This window comes from Lineus longissimus, chromosome 12 (genome assembly GCF_910592395.1).
Source record: "Lineus longissimus chromosome 12, tnLinLong1.2, whole genome shotgun sequence".
Lineage (NCBI taxonomy): Eukaryota > Metazoa > Nemertea > Pilidiophora > Heteronemertea > Lineidae > Lineus > Lineus longissimus.
The window spans coordinates 17,540,503-17,557,455 of NC_088319.1; the positions used below are offsets into that span (position 1 = coordinate 17,540,503).

The window sequence follows — 16,953 nt, forward strand, 5'->3', positions numbered from 1 at the left end:
TAGGGATAAACATTAAGATGCTTATTGGAAGATGCTTTACACCCTCAAAGTCACTGAATGAATGAAATGATGACTCACTCGGTCTACAGTCTGTCAATCATGACTCAATCATCTTTGAACCGTGAATTAATTAACGATCAATTAAATAAACATTGTGAACGAAAGAAAGAACAAATACAGTACTGAGAAGTATATGGTGTATTTTGAAACGTAAAGGCAAATCGTAGGCAGTCGAAACATCACTGTCTCCTACAAAACTTCCTTGGTTTCATCTGAGACACCAACCAAAAGGAAACAACAGAGGCCGGAGAATAGGCGAACCTTGCCCCGATTTCCTCAGGGAGTATTTTCATGTGAAAAACAAGAACATGCGTTGTACATAGGGATTGATATAAATGGATAAATCATTACTGTCAGAAACTAATATATAACAAAAGTCCTCGAGGCCTGGTACTCAGCTGACGCAGTTTCTCCTGTTGCTGGTGATGTCCTCTTCAGCCGTCTTCGAAGACAGGGGCAGCAGCAAGCCGACATTCTGATTGCGACTCACTCAAAAGATTCATTTGGTATCAATGGACTCAAATAGAGCTATATACCATGATTCAATGATGAGCCTGAGATGGAAACGACAGCGAGCAATGTTAGACCTTGGAGGAATTATACTTCCTCCAAGGTTAGACTGAGCTAGAAACGATGGAAATGGCGTCAGACGAATCTTTGCAGCCGATATGACGAGTCGATGTGTACTATAGACTCCCGGGGCAGTCTATTTCGCCATCCTATTCACACACTCTCAGTGTTGGGTGAGGGCCGAGGCCGGTCCACTGTGTCCGGAGTGTAGGCCTAATGTGTGTGGACATAACGAGAAGCATGCAGGTACCTGGAGCGCGGAGACCTCACACCAGACCTCACACCGGAGACCATAGTGGATACATACAACTTGAGCACCACCTGTGATTCGATTAAATAACCACACTATGAGTAAGTGTACACCGCCGCCTGGATGCACTGAAATGTCTTCCCCTATATGTGAGATTTTCCTATGTGTGAGGTCTCCGCGCTCCAGGTACCTGCTTCTCGACATATAAACCAGTGGTTTTGAATATACTCCGCCTCTCGATATTTCAAACGAATATTGTAGGCCTGGCTAGTGGAGACATTGGTGATAATTTGACTTGACGCAAGGCGTAGGCCTATTTTGAAACGTCTTCCACCCAATAATAGATGCGTCACAACTGTCTTTCTTGCGGCAGACGCATGGGATACGTTTGAAGAGGCCTCTCAGTGCGGTCCGGTAGATCCCACAAACGGAGAAGGAACCCTCCGCACAGTACGCCCGCTGTGCTAGGTGAGACACCAATTCCTCGCATTCGCAGAAATGCTGAAATTTTACTCCCCTGAAGGAAGAAGACAGAGAGACTGCAATGCATGGTTTACCAAGAAAGACGGGTTTAACAAATTCATAATTAAGTCTTGGCGAAAAAGTTCTTCAAAATAGCCCCTGTTATGTAACGAGTACCGGTGGCTGAAGGACTACACTCACAAGCCAGTGGTAACGGTCTTCAAAATGGCTTCAAATAAAACTTTCATGTTTTCTTTGCTATTGAACTAAACCATAGCCAACTGGAGAAAAAAATCATAGAACGTAAGAAAAAAGGTGACATTTGATAAACGGGTGGGTGGAGAGCGTCTTACTTACGTGCGGTTACAATGAACGCAGAAGTCATGTTGTAAACAAGCATCGTCCAGGTCATCAATCGGTCGCATACAGCGTCTGAAATAAAACTAGTGATCAACAGACAGCTAGTCAATTGATGTCCTCGATGAGGTACTGATGGATCCTGGCTGACACTATATAGCCAACCGATTAGCTCTCTTTCAAAAGCAGGTCACTGCCCATGCCCAGAAAAAATAGGTGTTGCGGAACTCGTGTCCTGATGACTCCTGACTGGTTTTACAGTACATCAACTGCCGAGAGAACGACAACATTCCGTTTTTATGAAAGACTTCACTTTTTATACGACTAGCCATTTATTGGCGTTTTGATCAACAGATTCGGCTAATTGATGCTGTGGAAAGCCGAATGAAAAGCTTGACCCCATTTCGAATCAATGAAATGCACAAAAATGTGTATCGTGTTGCAATTCTCAGGGACAATGAATAAATCGGCACATAACCGAGCCTACATCATTAGGCAATGGGTCTATGTAAGCAAAATAAGTGAAATGCACTCTTTCCTAATATTGATGGGTATTTCTAGGGTTAAACAAAGGTTAGATAGCGTTCAGCTAATTGTGGTAGGAACGCCTGGTGATATATTTTCCAAAAAACCTTCAGCAAATGGGCGACGAAAGTTACTCCAATATACTACAAAAAAGTGGGAAGGTAGCTATAGAGGGCTTTAAGTCTAAAGTCAGTCAGGTGCCGACTGGCTACTGACTGACTTCACAATAGGCGGCATTTTATCAGCAATATGCAACGTTTGCGAGGCTTTCATAACATCCACTGATCCAGAAACATAACGGTTCCGGGAAACTCACCTGCATTTTGCCACGGACTCGCCGCACCCACAACAACCATTGCTATTCTTAATCCTCAGCCACGTGTTCTTCTTGCCGCACCAGTTTCCATAGTTACCGTGGATCACTTTTTGGTATTGCTCTAATTTGCTCTTGGAGGTACTGAACAAAAATGGGGAGGACAAGTTTGGCCCTGAAGAAGGATGAGAAGGAAATTAGCCGTGGCAACAACGCGTCCTGCATCTACGTTGATTGTGTACCAGTTACCGTCGTTTGTTCCCTTGAACACATGCCGTTATTGCTCCTGCACGCACTGACATGACTGTAAGCGAGGACAGGTCGTCATCTCATCCATCCTGAGGGAATCAGGGGTCAATGTTCGCTTCTCCGGTCCTGCACACAAACAGGGCCAGGGGGCGAACATGAATCTCTGATTTCCACAGGATGCATCTGACCGCGAAAGGGAATGAGAAGACAAGCGCCCCCCCCCCCCCCCCGCCCCTTGATAACAATAAGTCCTACTTACCGAACACGACCACCATCGCTACAAACAAGAATAAAATCTGTCCAGTTTGTTGCATGCCTTGCACCATTTTGTAGTTTTCTGCTGATGTGGCGGGATATGCGAAAGACACCCTCGAAGTCACGATATGTCTTCGTATATCTCCAGGAGAACAGATCACTGATCAGTAGCAGAGCTTTTTCACATAGAAGATGGCTCAAAACTCAGGTTATATTAGCAGTTATCCAAACACTGTCGTTGGGTTTTGACAAAGTGTCTTCAGGTTGTGACAATTACAAACAACCGTATTCCAAGTGGACAATCGCGAGAAAACGTCCGAAGCAGCTGGTGGACTCCACTCAAATGCGACTAACTAAACGTTTATCATCCCTAGATTTGAGGGTTCAACACGAATACACGATATGGTTACAAACTGGAACCATGAATTTTATATTTTGCAATTAAGAATGCTGCTTGCTCTCGATCTGCACCATTCACAGCAGAAGCAGAGTTCCAAAATATTATCCAATGAAACATATAAGGTTGTTCCTCTGCATGGTCCCAAATCTTATATTCACTCTCTGACGATAGCATCTATAATAATTAGAATGTTTTGCTATAGCAGCATTTCAAAACTAACTCTATGACTATTGTTGTGTATTCATCAATAACCAATATATCACCCTTGTCCCCCGGAGCGCTTCCCGATTCATGATGACACACGAGCTCCAATAGGTACATTTGTCACAACAGGACGAGATTGCCTGTTCTAGCCATTGTACAAACGCTCTCACAGAGCGTCTCATTAACTTATAATGTCGCCAACTCTGCTCTCATATTGTATGTGGGAATTAGCCTGGCAGCAATTTGAGGAGGAGTGGTGGAAAAACAGCTCCACCGAATGACCTAACCAGCTAAAGCAAACTGCCATTTAGTTGCATGTGGTGATGGCTTTCATTCCGTCCTTGGGCAAGTCACTTGATGTGCCCAGTGGTGAGAGCTACGACCTCATACAGTATACCTGTTTGTACTTGGATACAAACCACCGCCTGGCGCTATATTGCAGAAACGGCCAACACATTTTTTCATCACTCATGCTTCAACAGACTCTTGGGGTTTGGCAGTCTCTGTGGAGACATTCAGAGCACTATAGTGTTTTTATATAGCCTCCAGACAGTGGGGACAACCACCATCTAGTGAATTGTCTCTGGTTCGGAAATCAAAGTTTCAGACCATCACTTCCAATCTGTGCAGTCATTGGTTGTGACAATCACTGGGGTTTCAGACCATCACTTCCAATCTGTGCAGTCACTGGTTGTGACAATCACTGGAGTTTCAGACCATCACTTCCAATCTGTGCAGTCACTGGTTGTGACAATCACTGGAGTTTCAGACCATCACTTCCAATCTGTGCAGTCACTGGTTGTGACAATCACTGGGGTTTCAGACCATCACTTCCAATCTGTGCAGTCACTGGTTGTGACAATCACTGGAGTTTCAGACCATCACTTCCAATCTGTGCAGTCATTGGTTGTGACAATCACTGGGGTTTCAGACCATCACTTCCAATCTGTGCAGTCATTGGTTGTGACAATCACTGGAGTTTCAGACCATCATTTCCAATCTGTGCAGTCACTGGTTGTGACAATCACTGGAGTTTCAGACCATCACTTCCAATCTGTGCAGTCACTGGTTGTGACAATCACTGGGGACTAATACATGCAGGTTGAGGATGGTGACATCAAAGCTGCATGGAGATTCATCCAGGTCTCTGGTTGGGAGACAAGCAATGGTACTTGGCACCGGGCAAGTTGTGCCAATCACCGCCAACACCTTCATGTTCAGGTCACAGCTGTGATTCAGCTCAGTAAATGTAAACCTCCAAGTCTTCAGTTGTGAGCAAACACTGTGACAACATGAATCTGGGTCACAGCCCATCTCTCTCGTTTATCAAGTGACTGGTATGAAACATCTGACAAGCTTGGTGGTACAGCTTGTTCAGTCCAAAGAAATGAGTATAGCATCATACCAAACAAACCTCAAGAAAACGAATCTGCTAGAAACCATGAATTTTATTTGAAATCTTTACAAAACAAACCCAATTTGGGTCATAAATTACTCTGTGAATGACAGCTATGTACAAATTCAATATGCAGAGAATCAATCCAGTCTCGAGTTTCTCTGAAGAGAAAACCTGCCTTTATCAACACATTTTCTGTCGTCTTAAGTCCTTGAAATCAGGTTGATCACATACCGAGTGTCTACCACCTTCACAGACTCTTCCATGGACACATTCTCCAAAGTCCTTGCCATCACGACTTGATTTCATACCAAGTGTGGTGTATAAGAATCCGACCTTCATTGCCACTTCAGTGGAACATCTCCAGCATCTCAAGTCCATACAAATCTTGGTCAGTGCATTCATGTATTCACACCCACTTCTAACTGTACCAGTCTGATATTGTTTATAGTCTCCACTGGTTGACGACATCCTGGGCACAGATAACCAGAGTCCGCCATCGTGTTGCTCTGAAACATAACAATGAAACAGGTCAGAAATGTATTTCAGGGTTGTTTCAGGATCAGCAGTGTACACGAGCATGTCTTCAACTGAAGCATCGCTAAGGACTGACAGCCATTTTTGATTACAAAGCCTTTGCTAACTGGCCAAATGTTGGTATGCATGATGGTCTCCTGTCATAGCGGCAAATCAGTGGCCTCACTTTTGCTTTGTTTCAAGGGATCCCAGTGATGGCCATTTTGGGGCTTTTGCAGTGCTGCTCTCTAATTTCTGTACCTTCAATTATAGGCCTAGAAGAGCGTGTAGAAGTTTCTTGTCAGGGCACTAAGACAGATTCACTGGTGATTGTGTATAACCTGATCAGTGAGGACAAAGTCACAACCAGACAGACGCGACAAGATCCCTTGAAAAGCTCTTCATTGTTTTCTCATTTGCCAATAAATAGACCTACCGTTATACAATAGTAACAGAAAACATGCGAACATCCGATGTGGTGGGGATTAGTTGGCCACTCTCCGCATATCGTACATTCTTGGTAATCACGCCGTCCACCAAGTGTCCGTGATTTTGGCAGGAATGTCTGGCTGAGGAAACTTTTGATTCGTCGGAAGTTGATAAGTGGAAGAATGAAGAATAGGAATTCCTGAAGAAGAACGCTTCAAGAATTCAAGAATCTTTCATGCAGTTTAGAGAAGACTTTACATGCTTTAACTGGGGAAATACCTCGACGATTGGGGGTCTCAGTTAGCTTCCTCATGTACGACAGCAGTTCTGCATGGTAGATGAATAGTTCAGCTGCTTTTACGTAGGTGGCAGTACTATACCTCTTCCTCAGGAAAGCACCCTCTCTGGTAGCCACTGTAGTTTCGATATCATGAAGATGTAATCCACGGCCATGGTGCAGATTTGATGATGATAATGAAGACGACGACAGAACCATCATCAGGACAGATAAACAGTGAAGACAACCAATACTTACAGCAAAACCATGCCAGAGCAGCTCTCGGGAGACATAGTCAAATCCAACCTGAAACAGAAACAAGATTGGTTTTTGATGCACCAGATCAAAATGGTGTTTGCTGGTACTAGCTTTGGGTAGGATTAACCTTTCCAAGTAATGGTATTTAACTTGCCTGACAAGTCTGACATATTGGGGAAGATGGCCCGATGTGATTGATATCATATTGTTCTCTAAGCTAACAACCTCACCTGCCTCACAGACTGGGGCCTGGGGAAGACGGCCCTGATGCCCAGGATCCTCTCGACCAGTAACTGGTACCGTCCGTTCAGAAGAAATACAAGGAAGTTCAACAAGGATGCCACCTTCCATCCATCTTCCGCATAAGAGAGGACTTTTGAGATCTAAAATGAAGGCTAACTGTCAATGTTGGAACTGTTTTCGCAGGAAATGTTTAAAGTGGTTGAAATAAAAATGACTATTTCATATCAAAAGAGGCTGTTTAGTGACCTGTGTCCTTGAACTGTGTGCCACCTCTTGATGATGTCATGGTTGATGTTACCAGATTTCTTCAACAGGTTGAGGTTACCAGATTTTATCACTGGTTCCCACAACACTACTATGATTAAAGGTACAACATACCACAGAAGATTGCGGCCAGTCACTCGTCACTCGTTTGAGATCATGTGACCTATCACTGGCCCAGTTTCCACCGATGACAAGCACAGCGTAGAGTAGCTTCTGGCGCGGAGACATCCATGAATGCCGCTCAATACTCGACCGGCCATCTTTGTACTTCAAATTGAGGATCTGCTGTCCGATGGTCGACTCTAAAACATTGATGGAACACTGAAATGACGGAGAGAGATGTCTTAGTACAGGGTTCAGGTCACATCCTACCACACAGTAGAATAATTAGGATAAGATGGGGTGGGTTGAGGAGATCTTTGATAGTGTCTGGGGCCATCTAAACAATGACTCTGCGGACCATTTTCGGGGTGACTGCATCTGCTACGATGGATGAACTGTATCTGCAGTCAATGATGCCATGACACAATCAATGCAAGTAAATGATGCAATGTGTCATGATGCAATGTGTCATGATGCAATGTGTCATGATGCAATGTGTCATGATGCAATGTGTCATGATGCAATGTGTCATGATGCAATGTGTCATGATGCAATGTGTCATGATGCAATGTGTCATGATGCAATGTGTCATGATGCAATGTGTCATGATGCAATGTGTCGTGATGCATAGCGGTCTAGTGCCACCAAAAGCCAACCCACAGCAATATCATACCGATGAAACTTCAATTTGACAGTAGTGACAGAAGGGTGATTATCAAATTGTATAGGCCTATCACACATAGACTGAATGTTAAAGGGTTGATAAATTTCAATGGAACACCAAACCACTTTCATGACAGACAGGTGAATGGGCACTGCAACAAACAAAATCTTGAAATGGGCTTTTCATCTTTTGTCACGGTATTTTCAGCGGTGTCTGGTCTCTAATCTGCATGTAAGCAAATCTAGTATTAGCACAAGATTATAATTGGTCATTAGTGCAGGAAAGACTTTACTCGTGCCTTGGTTCTGTGGGCAAATGTTCAATCTATTTGTTGTAATTCTTTAATCATCTTGTGTTCCTTGCAACGTTGCCCTTGATGACAGCTTGATCAATAACAGAAGGAGAAAATCCTTGGCAAATCTCAGAAGAGGGCACATGAGGGCAAGAATCAGAAACAAGAAATATTGTTCCCCTGGCCTGATCAGACATCACATTCAGAGAAACCATGCAAATATCAGGCCGAGCCTCTAAGCTAGAATTATCATGTATTTCAGCGAATCTCTCTCACAATGTGTGAGCCATTAGGTATATATTATGATACCAGGCCTCAGTATTTGTATGAAATATGAATAAATTCCACACAACTTGGAGACGTCCTTCATGTCAGGTGAGGACATCCGTCAGATACCTTCACCCATCACAGACAGTTAAGCTGAGTTGTTTTGAGGGCAGGGGGAGTACTGGGGGAGAACTGGCTCTTGCTCCCAGCCCATGTGAGACCTGTGACTGCAGAATGAGAACTGGCTCTTGCTCCCAGCCCCTGTGAGACCTGTGACTGCAGAATGAGAACTGGCTCTTGCTCCCAGCCCCTGTGAGACCTGTGACTGCAGAATGAGTCGTGCCTTGGATCGATTGATCAGGTTGTCAGTGGGAAAGCTCTCGTCCAGCCCTACAAAACCATGGATTCTCTGTACGGAAGGGCAGAACTGATATTACCAACTGATACCTCAGATATGAATGGGACTTGATGTGTCCGTTTGGAGTCTGCCTGATGCACAGCCCGGTGGTATTTTCTCAACGGCCAGTTGATATGTTCACGTGTTTACCTAAGAGTATAAGAGTAAACAAACGAAGCCTCAGGCAAGAAAGTTATTGGCGAACTTTACGATATTCCAATAGAAACCATCGAGAAACATGCAAATAGCAAACTCAATTTCACGCTGAGAGCCCAGCGTCAATGCACAGTTCATCTTGTACATTTGTTTTAGAATACACAGTCATGTTCGTGTGAAATCATTTACAAGTATCATACAGTCTATCGAGGATTAGAAATGCACTGTTTCATCTGTACAAGAGTATTCACCCGAAGCATAACAAATCGAAAGTAGTTTTCACTTGAAATTGATATAAAATGCACCGTATAATAGTAGAATATGTCATTAATTGTATCGTACTGTGGACAAAAAGGTATACCATCATATCTATGTTCAGAGTAAAAAAGAATCTTTTCGACATAAATCATCAATAGCATGATAGAATGTGTCTAAAGAACCAATAAAGTCTATGAGTTTCCTTTCAAGTAACATTGGAATAGAATAAAGTATACACAACTATAAAAGACATATAAAAGACATATTGATACAATTGCGTGATTTGAGATCTTATTGATTGGTAGGCCTTTGCAAGTTGAAAGCTGTTGTTCGTTTGTGACGGGCTGTGGGTTGGGCAGCGGCGGACGTGTTTGGCGATGGACGAGCAAGGACACACAGACGACCAGCGTGAACAACCCGAGGACGCACTGTCAGACGTTAAAGAGGAAGTGGAGGAAGTCACCTCAGCTGAGGAGAATTTCCAAGAGGTATGGCTGACATTTCGCATTTATTTCGTTTTAGTTTTTGTACAATCATATTCGAATCTTCAAAACAAATTGATTGTCAGCTTTTTGTTCAACATAAGTCCATCATTTATACTGTAGACATGACTTTCTACACGCCTTCTGGTCTTGAAATCACTCTCCAGATCTAAGCATTTACTTCAACATTAGAAGGGTAACAACTTCTTGGTACTGCAGGTATTACTTCATATTTTGTTTGTATCTTGTTGTTTCTGAGCACAAGTTATCTGCCAGTTTGGATGTTTCAGAGTTTAGAGTAACAATAACAACCAAAAACTGCAATGAAAAGTCAATGTAAACTATTTCCAAAATCAATCAACTCCATGGCAGCAAGCCTCAGTGAGGCGAACAATGGTGGATATAACATCCTAGTACACAACTTCAACTAAAATGCACACATAGCAACCAAAAGGCCCACTCCAAGGTATATTTATCTGTGTCAACTGATTTCCATAAACATGTAAAACGAGACCCATGTCTGCGTATTCTGGGATGAAATGGAGATCATTTTTTCACTCATCTTCTCCTGTAAATATGAAAACAATTTGAGCCCCATTAGCAGGTTTTCAAATACAGTTTTTGATCAAATACAGGATTTGATCTGGGTTAGAGAGCATGCCTTTTGACGTGAGAAACCAAGGTCACCTTACAAGGTCAGCTACCTTCTAACACTTTCAAGGTCATACTCTAGGTCAATATCTTATATGGAGAAATTTTGTCTCTAGACGTAGTGACCTTGTATATCCAAGGTAGGAGTTATTGGCAAACGGTTTTATGCCCATGACTAGCAAACCGTCTAAACCTTTTTTTATTCCAAATCTTTACTTGCGGTAGAAGAGCACGTCTCATCTATGACATGCTCTATGAATTATGATGATTATTTAGACTAGCCATTGAAGATTAAAAAGTTCTCAAGACTGGGCCGGAACCTTTTCACAATTCATTTCTATAACTGTATACATGCATTGTAGAAAACCAACCACCGTAATAATAAGACTTATTTCATTCTGTGGTTTGCGTGGGTAGAATTTAATTTGAGATGGACAGAGATTTTTGATAAATGGTTGTCTGAATGGTTAAAAGGTGTCATTGCTAGTCGTTCATTGACTGGTCTGTAGATCTATCTAGGCATATGTGGCTGAGGTGCTGTTATTCAGGCATTTTTGTCATTACCAGGCATTTCCCTAAACTATCTTTGGTCATAGCCAAGACAGTCCCCGGCCTACTATTTCAAAACTAAACATCGCTGGCCTTCCAGCTTACATATCATAATAGATATAATATAAAGTAGGATAAAGTCAATCTTGTCATAACCCCTGGTTTGAATCTAGGCCTGTCCCAGAGACTAAGCCAACAAACTAAGCCTCAGTACAGAGACTAGAGGTGAACATAAGCCGAGAGCTAGGCCTGGGACTGGTGACCAGGGAACGGGACGGCAAGGTAAGTTCTCCAATTTGACGTTTTTTTATGTTCTCATCGGAATTCCTGGAGATAGATATTCAACAGACCATTCTCACAACATTTGGTGCTATTTTATGTCACAAGAAGCCATAAAAGATCTACCCAATTTTCTCTTTACTGCCCTTTTCAATCTAAACTCTACAAATTTCACCAAAAAATACTATTCTTGTCATTGACATTGCATTGTGAAGAGTCCGAGAGACATCATATGGATGTGAATACCATTTCAAAATCATTTTATCTGCGATTTTATGTGCCATTCTGTCGTTCTCTTAAAGCCATCAGACTCACAATCAAATAAAATGTCAACTAGTTCAGACATTCAGAATATTGCTTACTAAACCTCTTAGCATTACATGTTCAATATGGCCTATACCCTTAGCATAGTTATAGAGATTATAGGCCCCTACCCAGGAAGGATAAAAGCCAAAGGCATGATAGTAGACTACTTTCACAAACCAGGCCACACTGCATCTTAATTGAGAGCTGATTGGTCAGGGAAACCGCAGGTGAGGCGAGACTTATATGGCCTATCTGGTCTCGATTCAATCTCAGAATCGAAAAACGTCTAAACTTATCTTACACGATTTCCCCGTGGCAAGACACATCACAAGGAGACACCCCATCAGATGTCTTGCGACATTTCCCTATTCAAATGCGATCAAACATTTGATAAGATAGTCCCACAGTCAACCGAGACACTTTCTGCTCCAACAGACACGATATAATTTTTTTCATTTCCTGTTTTTCTACCATGCTCACAATATTCAATAACCCTGTCTGGAATCATAATTTATTTCACTTTCTTGCTGACATTGGTCTTTCTCATGGTTTGTGGATTTGAAAATAAGACCATCAATCATGGGAATATACCCATATGATAATTTAATGGTCTATACGGTCTTTTTCCGAAGGGGGGGGGTTCTACCAAAGTCAAGTTTGCTGATTTTTTCAATACGTCATAACTCTCAACATGACAGGAGCTGCAATGAACCAGTGACTCACACTTTGGCATGCGGTCAAAAGGTACCTGGTTCAAACCCCACAGTCTGCCTGAGACCTTTGGCAGTTGGGAAGAAGGGATTCTATGCAGGGTCCAAATGAATATGTGAAACCTTTTGTGGCATTTTCAGCCAGACTTTTGAAACAAACTGTGAAAGTGACTTACATCAACAAATTGCCCAAAACAAACCAACTGGCTTTTAACGGACTTGATTTTCGCCCAAAAGTCAACAGTTTTTTATCAACAAACTGAGCCAACCTGAGTGTGAGTAATCAGAAAAGAGTAACTTTAGTTTTTTACATTGACTTACAAGGAACATTTTTGTCACCAAGGCAACCCAGACCCATGCAGTTCCCAAACTGCATGTGCTGTGCATGTAAGCCCCCCTCCCCTCCCCGCGAGATCCTGTAGATATTCCCTAACTGGTCTTACGAGGACAAAGTCACAACCAGAAGGTAAGGATAGCCGCTTGCAGCAAGTCATTCTTATTAGATCGCATCTTAAATCATCTTTTCAGGTTATTCATAGTAAATCAATTCGCTAATCCTTCTTATTCTGGTCATTCTTATTTCTCAATGGGAGGCAATTGGCTCATATTGATCACAAACACAGTGACTAGGAGATAGTGGTAGGGGATTTAGAGGCGTACTTGGTGGCTGGGGACAGTTCAGCTCAGAGGAAGCAAAGAGAGAGCTACTGTGTACATTTCATGCAGAGACAAGAATGTGGCCATCCATTTCTTTGTTTCGGATACTTCCCCCAACACCTTTGCCGCCATCATATAATTTGAATTCTGAAGTGCTATTGAGTACCAACAGGAGATGTGGTGAAATGTCTTGTGAATGGAATGTGTTTGATGGTTTTGACCTGTCAGGATACACTCAGGATACAGTGTGTGGAAATACTCAAATGATTTTCAAAAGTTTATTTTGACGGAATAGTTCAGCCCATTCTTCATTCAGTATAAGATGGAACAAATAACCATGCCTAAAACCAAGCTGTTGAGAGGTTGAAACTTCTGAAAAGTCATTGCCTCTGCTACGAGAATTCGAAACATGAAGACAGAGGATATATATGTAGCTAGTTCGTAGGTCAAGGACACTTGTAGCTAAACAGCGATGCTGTGCATCAGGGCACTCAACGGTGTCCCAAGACCACCGGTAACGCCACAGGATAGCGTGCTACGTGGGGCTGAGGGGGGTCGGCCCGAGCAGCTCCCTCCAAGGGGAGTCACAACAACAACCAGTACATTGAGTACAGTATGCAAGACTATGGAAATGAATGTGATCACATGGGTAGGTTGAGATAGTAGAGATAGTCATAAGTTTGTTAGAAATAGAATTGTTGATTTAGGACTCTTTTCCCTATTTCTTTTCCCTGAAATGACCGTCAACCTTGTCATGATATTCAAATCCTTAGCTATATAGGCCTAGGTGTGTGTTGATGCCATTCTAGACAATGCCAATAATGACCCAGTGTTATGTTTGGAGAATACTTCAGACCACATCCCTCACTCTCACCCCCACGATGTAAAATAAAAACCTTCTAGTAAGCTTTGTTTGCATCACACCCTGGGCTTCAGGATGTTTTTACTTTGTGCCTATCAAACTACAAGTGAGTTTTAGGCCATTTTCCTCAAGAATGTCGCTGCAAAACCCACAAGGGCAAACATGGTGAAGGGCATAGACTGTGTTCAAAGCAATGAGAGCACTTCATGCAGCTAATACTCACACATCGGTGTTAAAATTGATTGAAAATAGCAAGTCTGTTGCAATTTGTAGTACGCTAACCCAGGAGGTACGCGGGTAAATCAATCACCTAATCAACGTGATATAAGGGGATTTGATCAAGTCCATTTATCGAACACTAACATGATTGATTGATTTTGACTGCGCTAAGAACTTAATCATATACATACAGGCAATGTAGTTACTTTGTATATGGTCAATGGATGTGGACAAACTATTAACACTAGCACCAGGCACACACAAGAGAAAAGCTCAAAAAGCGTAAAGAGCTTTCATGTTTTGTGTTTTATGAGAGAGTGTATATTGATTAACCGGTCGGGTATCTTCTCTCTGAAATGAGAATTTGGGGGGCACAATCTTGTGGTTAGACTTAGCACGCATCAATACGACACATGCTCTCATCTCTAGAAATACCCCCCCCCCCCCCCCCATTGAATTAAACCTATGGGGAAACTATCACCAATAGAGAATATGATTATACTGCAAATTAAAAATTCCAAAGTACCACATTATCAATCAATACCATAGTGTGACATAAATCATCACCATGACAACTGTTATTTTTCCATATCTCGTTACAAATCAATAAAGTGGATCTTGAGAGATATGAAAACAACAATAACGATTAGTAAGTTTCCACGGTAACAATGTAAATACGTTGTAACCGCTATTCTGGCTGCAACCTTGAGGCCATGATATCTGCACCCTGTCGCCAATTACCATCGGCATGACAGCTTGGGTTAAAGATGGCTTTCTGTATTATGTGAGTAAGGTTGTCACGTTGGAGGAGGGAGTGGTGCCAAGGACAGATGATGGCTGGGAGGCGGCAGAGCTACAGGATGTTATCCAGGTAACCTTTCACTAATGAGCTTTTCATTATGGATTTGTTGCAAAGACTCACAGCGGGTACTGTAGTACAGTCAGTGTCTGGGAGATGGAAGGTGTTAATGTATGGGCTACAATAGATCACACTCTTGGCTGCGGGGGGGAGGGGGGGCAAGCTGAAGGTTATCAGAAACCTTCTTCTGGTCGTATGTCTTACTCAAAGTTTAAGTACAAGCTGAAGATCACTCACAACAGACTTTGATGAAAGTGCCAAGTGAGGCAATGTGACTTGTCACCAGCAATTGAACTGTCAAGAAATCAAACCCACAATGTAAGTCATACCTTCCAAATGACAAATCTGAATGCTGCGTTGATCTCTGGCTCATACTTGGTCAGGAGATGCGGCTGGAAGAAAACAAACACTTTGCTGACGCAAGAGAAGAGAGCGGGTAGTGTGGGGATCCCATCGCATCAAATAGTTGCTGGTTCAAACCGGCCGTATCATCAGCGTTTTGTCCCCCGATTTCTCAAGCTCTAACTTGGATGATGGAAGAGCTATAGCTTCAGTTTTGTAGGCCAACTTGTTACCCAAGACTGCCTCTTTTTCGATCTGTTCTTTGGAGAACTTTTAGAATATTGTGTACCATTCAAGTTCGGATCAGAAAGGTCAGAATGGCAGGTAAGGATTCGCTACAGTAGGCCCGTTATTGTGGCACATGAAGTCATTTCCACATGTTCTTTGGACATTCCGTTGACTGGAAACCAAACAGTTGCTTACTTTGAAATATTTGAAGACATTGCGAAACTGTGCTGAGAAAATGTTGTGTATTTCATGGTCTAGTTCTGAAGCATCCAACTGGAATCAAGAAGAAAGAAGATTGTATTCTCTGGGACTGGACTGGTGGTTCTGGAAGAAGTGTTTGCTCTTGACGAATAGTCTTGTGAGCTTCCATCAAATATGCCTCTTCGTCAGTTGGTTGGGGCACTGACTGGAGACCTTGCTCTGAACTGGTCTTGAGCCATAGAGTAGGAAAGTGACTTGCCAAAGGTCACATGCTGATTGCTATCATGTCATGATACATGTACACAATACTATTCAATATCAAATTGCTTAGTATTCACGATAACACTACAAACTGACAATGATATGGTGAGCGAGACACTGATCTGGGCTAACACTAGAACCAAAAACTTTAGAAATTGAACCACCAAATGTCAAGAAATCAGAGTTTACCTGAGAAATACGAAGAGCAACTGAAGTCATGTCCTCCATAGTCCAGGTTACCTCGACCCTATCCGCGGCACAGCGGAGGGTCGAGAAGGTCTCGTTGATTTACCCGAGGCGAGCCGTGTATACAGTGAATGTACTGCCAATACCACCGCACTGGTATTCCTAGACTCGAGGTTGGCCAACTTTGTCAGAAACAGGCGATCGGATACCGGAAGCCGACGCCCCCTAATCTAGCTCATGACGAGTGAAATGCCGTCAAGTACCAGACTCTGCTACGAATGAATGGCGGAGACTGGTGAAAGAGTCAATGACAATGCCGAAGCCCTATACAACGCAGCGTCTGATTGGTTCAGCCAGAACATTTCTAAACATAGACCAATATCATCGGGGGTGGGATTCCCAGGTTTCTCTTCAGCCAATGAAAGGGCGTGTAAGAATGGGTCAACCAGGTCATCCAAGATTGTAAACAAACGCACGTGCTTTTGTTAAAGGACAGGATGTGCACAGGCTTGCACAAAATACTAATCAGGCTTTGAATAAATTTATGTGTGAACCGGGCCATAGCTACAATACACAGGGAATAGACCTGAGGTAAGATCGTATAACTTAGAACCCTATTTTTTTATCCCAAATGTGTCATTTCCCTGTCTCCCAACTTAACCCAGCTGTCACTGTACTGTTGGCTTCCTTAGCAACAGGGAAACGAGCAGGGGGCATCTTGGCATTCTTTGTTGTTCTTTTTTGGGTGGGCTATGTCAACCTTTGCTATAGTGTCAGACACAATGGTATAAAGCTAAGGCATGTGTCCGCCACACTCATACTATTGTCATGATTGTTCATATACATCAATACCCTGTCCTTAGGAGCCTTAGGCTTAGTTGTGTCCCTATTCAACACCTGTCATATATTTTCAGTTAGATCTCTCAATAAACCCCCTAGTGCCCGTTTCTTCAACATCTCTATTAGGGACACACTTGACACTGGGAAATGCCTCAGA

General features: G+C 42.7%; 3 protein-coding genes across 7 annotated transcripts in view; 1 reads left to right on the forward strand and 2 right to left on the reverse strand.

The window, feature by feature from the left end:
- Positions 1-183: 183 nt before the first annotated feature.
- Positions 184-3,654, reverse strand: LOC135496995 (uncharacterized). Its single transcript, XM_064786613.1, has 4 exons — positions 3,046-3,654; positions 2,541-2,712; positions 1,700-1,774; positions 184-1,397 (listed from the first exon to the last, which is right to left on the reverse strand). Exons 1-4 carry the CDS (start codon positions 3,110-3,112, stop codon positions 1,148-1,150), a joined length of 564 nt encoding a protein of 187 aa, XP_064642683.1. The 5' UTR covers positions 3,113-3,654; the 3' UTR covers positions 184-1,147.
- Positions 3,655-5,082: 1,428 nt separating this feature from the next.
- On the reverse strand, positions 5,083-16,080 carry LOC135496830 (peroxisome biogenesis factor 2-like). Its single transcript, XM_064786373.1, has 8 exons — positions 15,960-16,080; positions 15,504-15,581; positions 15,068-15,130; positions 7,143-7,349; positions 6,752-6,904; positions 6,522-6,569; positions 5,994-6,185; positions 5,083-5,550 (listed from the first exon to the last, which is right to left on the reverse strand). The coding sequence occupies exons 1-8, from the start codon at positions 15,996-15,998 to the stop codon at positions 5,443-5,445; spliced, it is 888 nt and encodes a 295-aa protein (XP_064642443.1). The 5' UTR covers positions 15,999-16,080; the 3' UTR covers positions 5,083-5,442.
- Positions 9,494-16,953, forward strand: part of LOC135496828 (rootletin-like) — a 50,908-nt gene continuing 43,448 nt past the window's right edge. For 3 of the 5 annotated variants that reach the window (XM_064786364.1, XM_064786365.1, XM_064786363.1), the window contains exon 1: positions 13,247-13,447. In XM_064786364.1, the coding sequence (XP_064642434.1) occupies positions 13,271-13,447 (177 nt within the window). In that variant the 5' untranslated portion in view covers positions 13,247-13,270. Of the gene's footprint in view, positions 9,653-13,246; positions 13,448-16,528; positions 16,548-16,953 lie in introns of those variants that run through there. The other 2 variants (XM_064786367.1, XM_064786369.1) reach the window with 2 other exon arrangements.

Coding starts and splice junctions, on each gene's coding strand:
- LOC135496830 (XM_064786373.1), bottom strand. CDS start 15,998: ATGGAGGACATGACTTCAGTTGCTCTTCGTATTTCTCAG. Junction 7,350..15,067: donor TCAGATTTGTCATTTGGAAG/GTATGACTTACA, acceptor CCGTCATTTCAG/TGTTCCATCAATGTTTTAGA. Junction 6,570..6,751: donor GGCCCCAGTCTGTGAGGCAG/GTGAGGTTGTTA, acceptor TTTCTGTTTCAG/GTTGGATTTGACTATGTCTC.
- LOC135496995 (XM_064786613.1), bottom strand. CDS start 3,112: ATGGTGCAAGGCATGCAACAAACTGGACAGATTTTATTCTTGTTTGTA. Junction 2,713..3,045: donor AGCGATGGTGGTCGTGTTCG/GTAAGTAGGACT, acceptor ATCCTTCTTCAG/GGCCAAACTTGTCCTCCCCA. Junction 1,775..2,540: donor GAGTCCGTGGCAAAATGCAG/GTGAGTTTCCCG, acceptor GTTTTATTTCAG/ACGCTGTATGCGACCGATTG.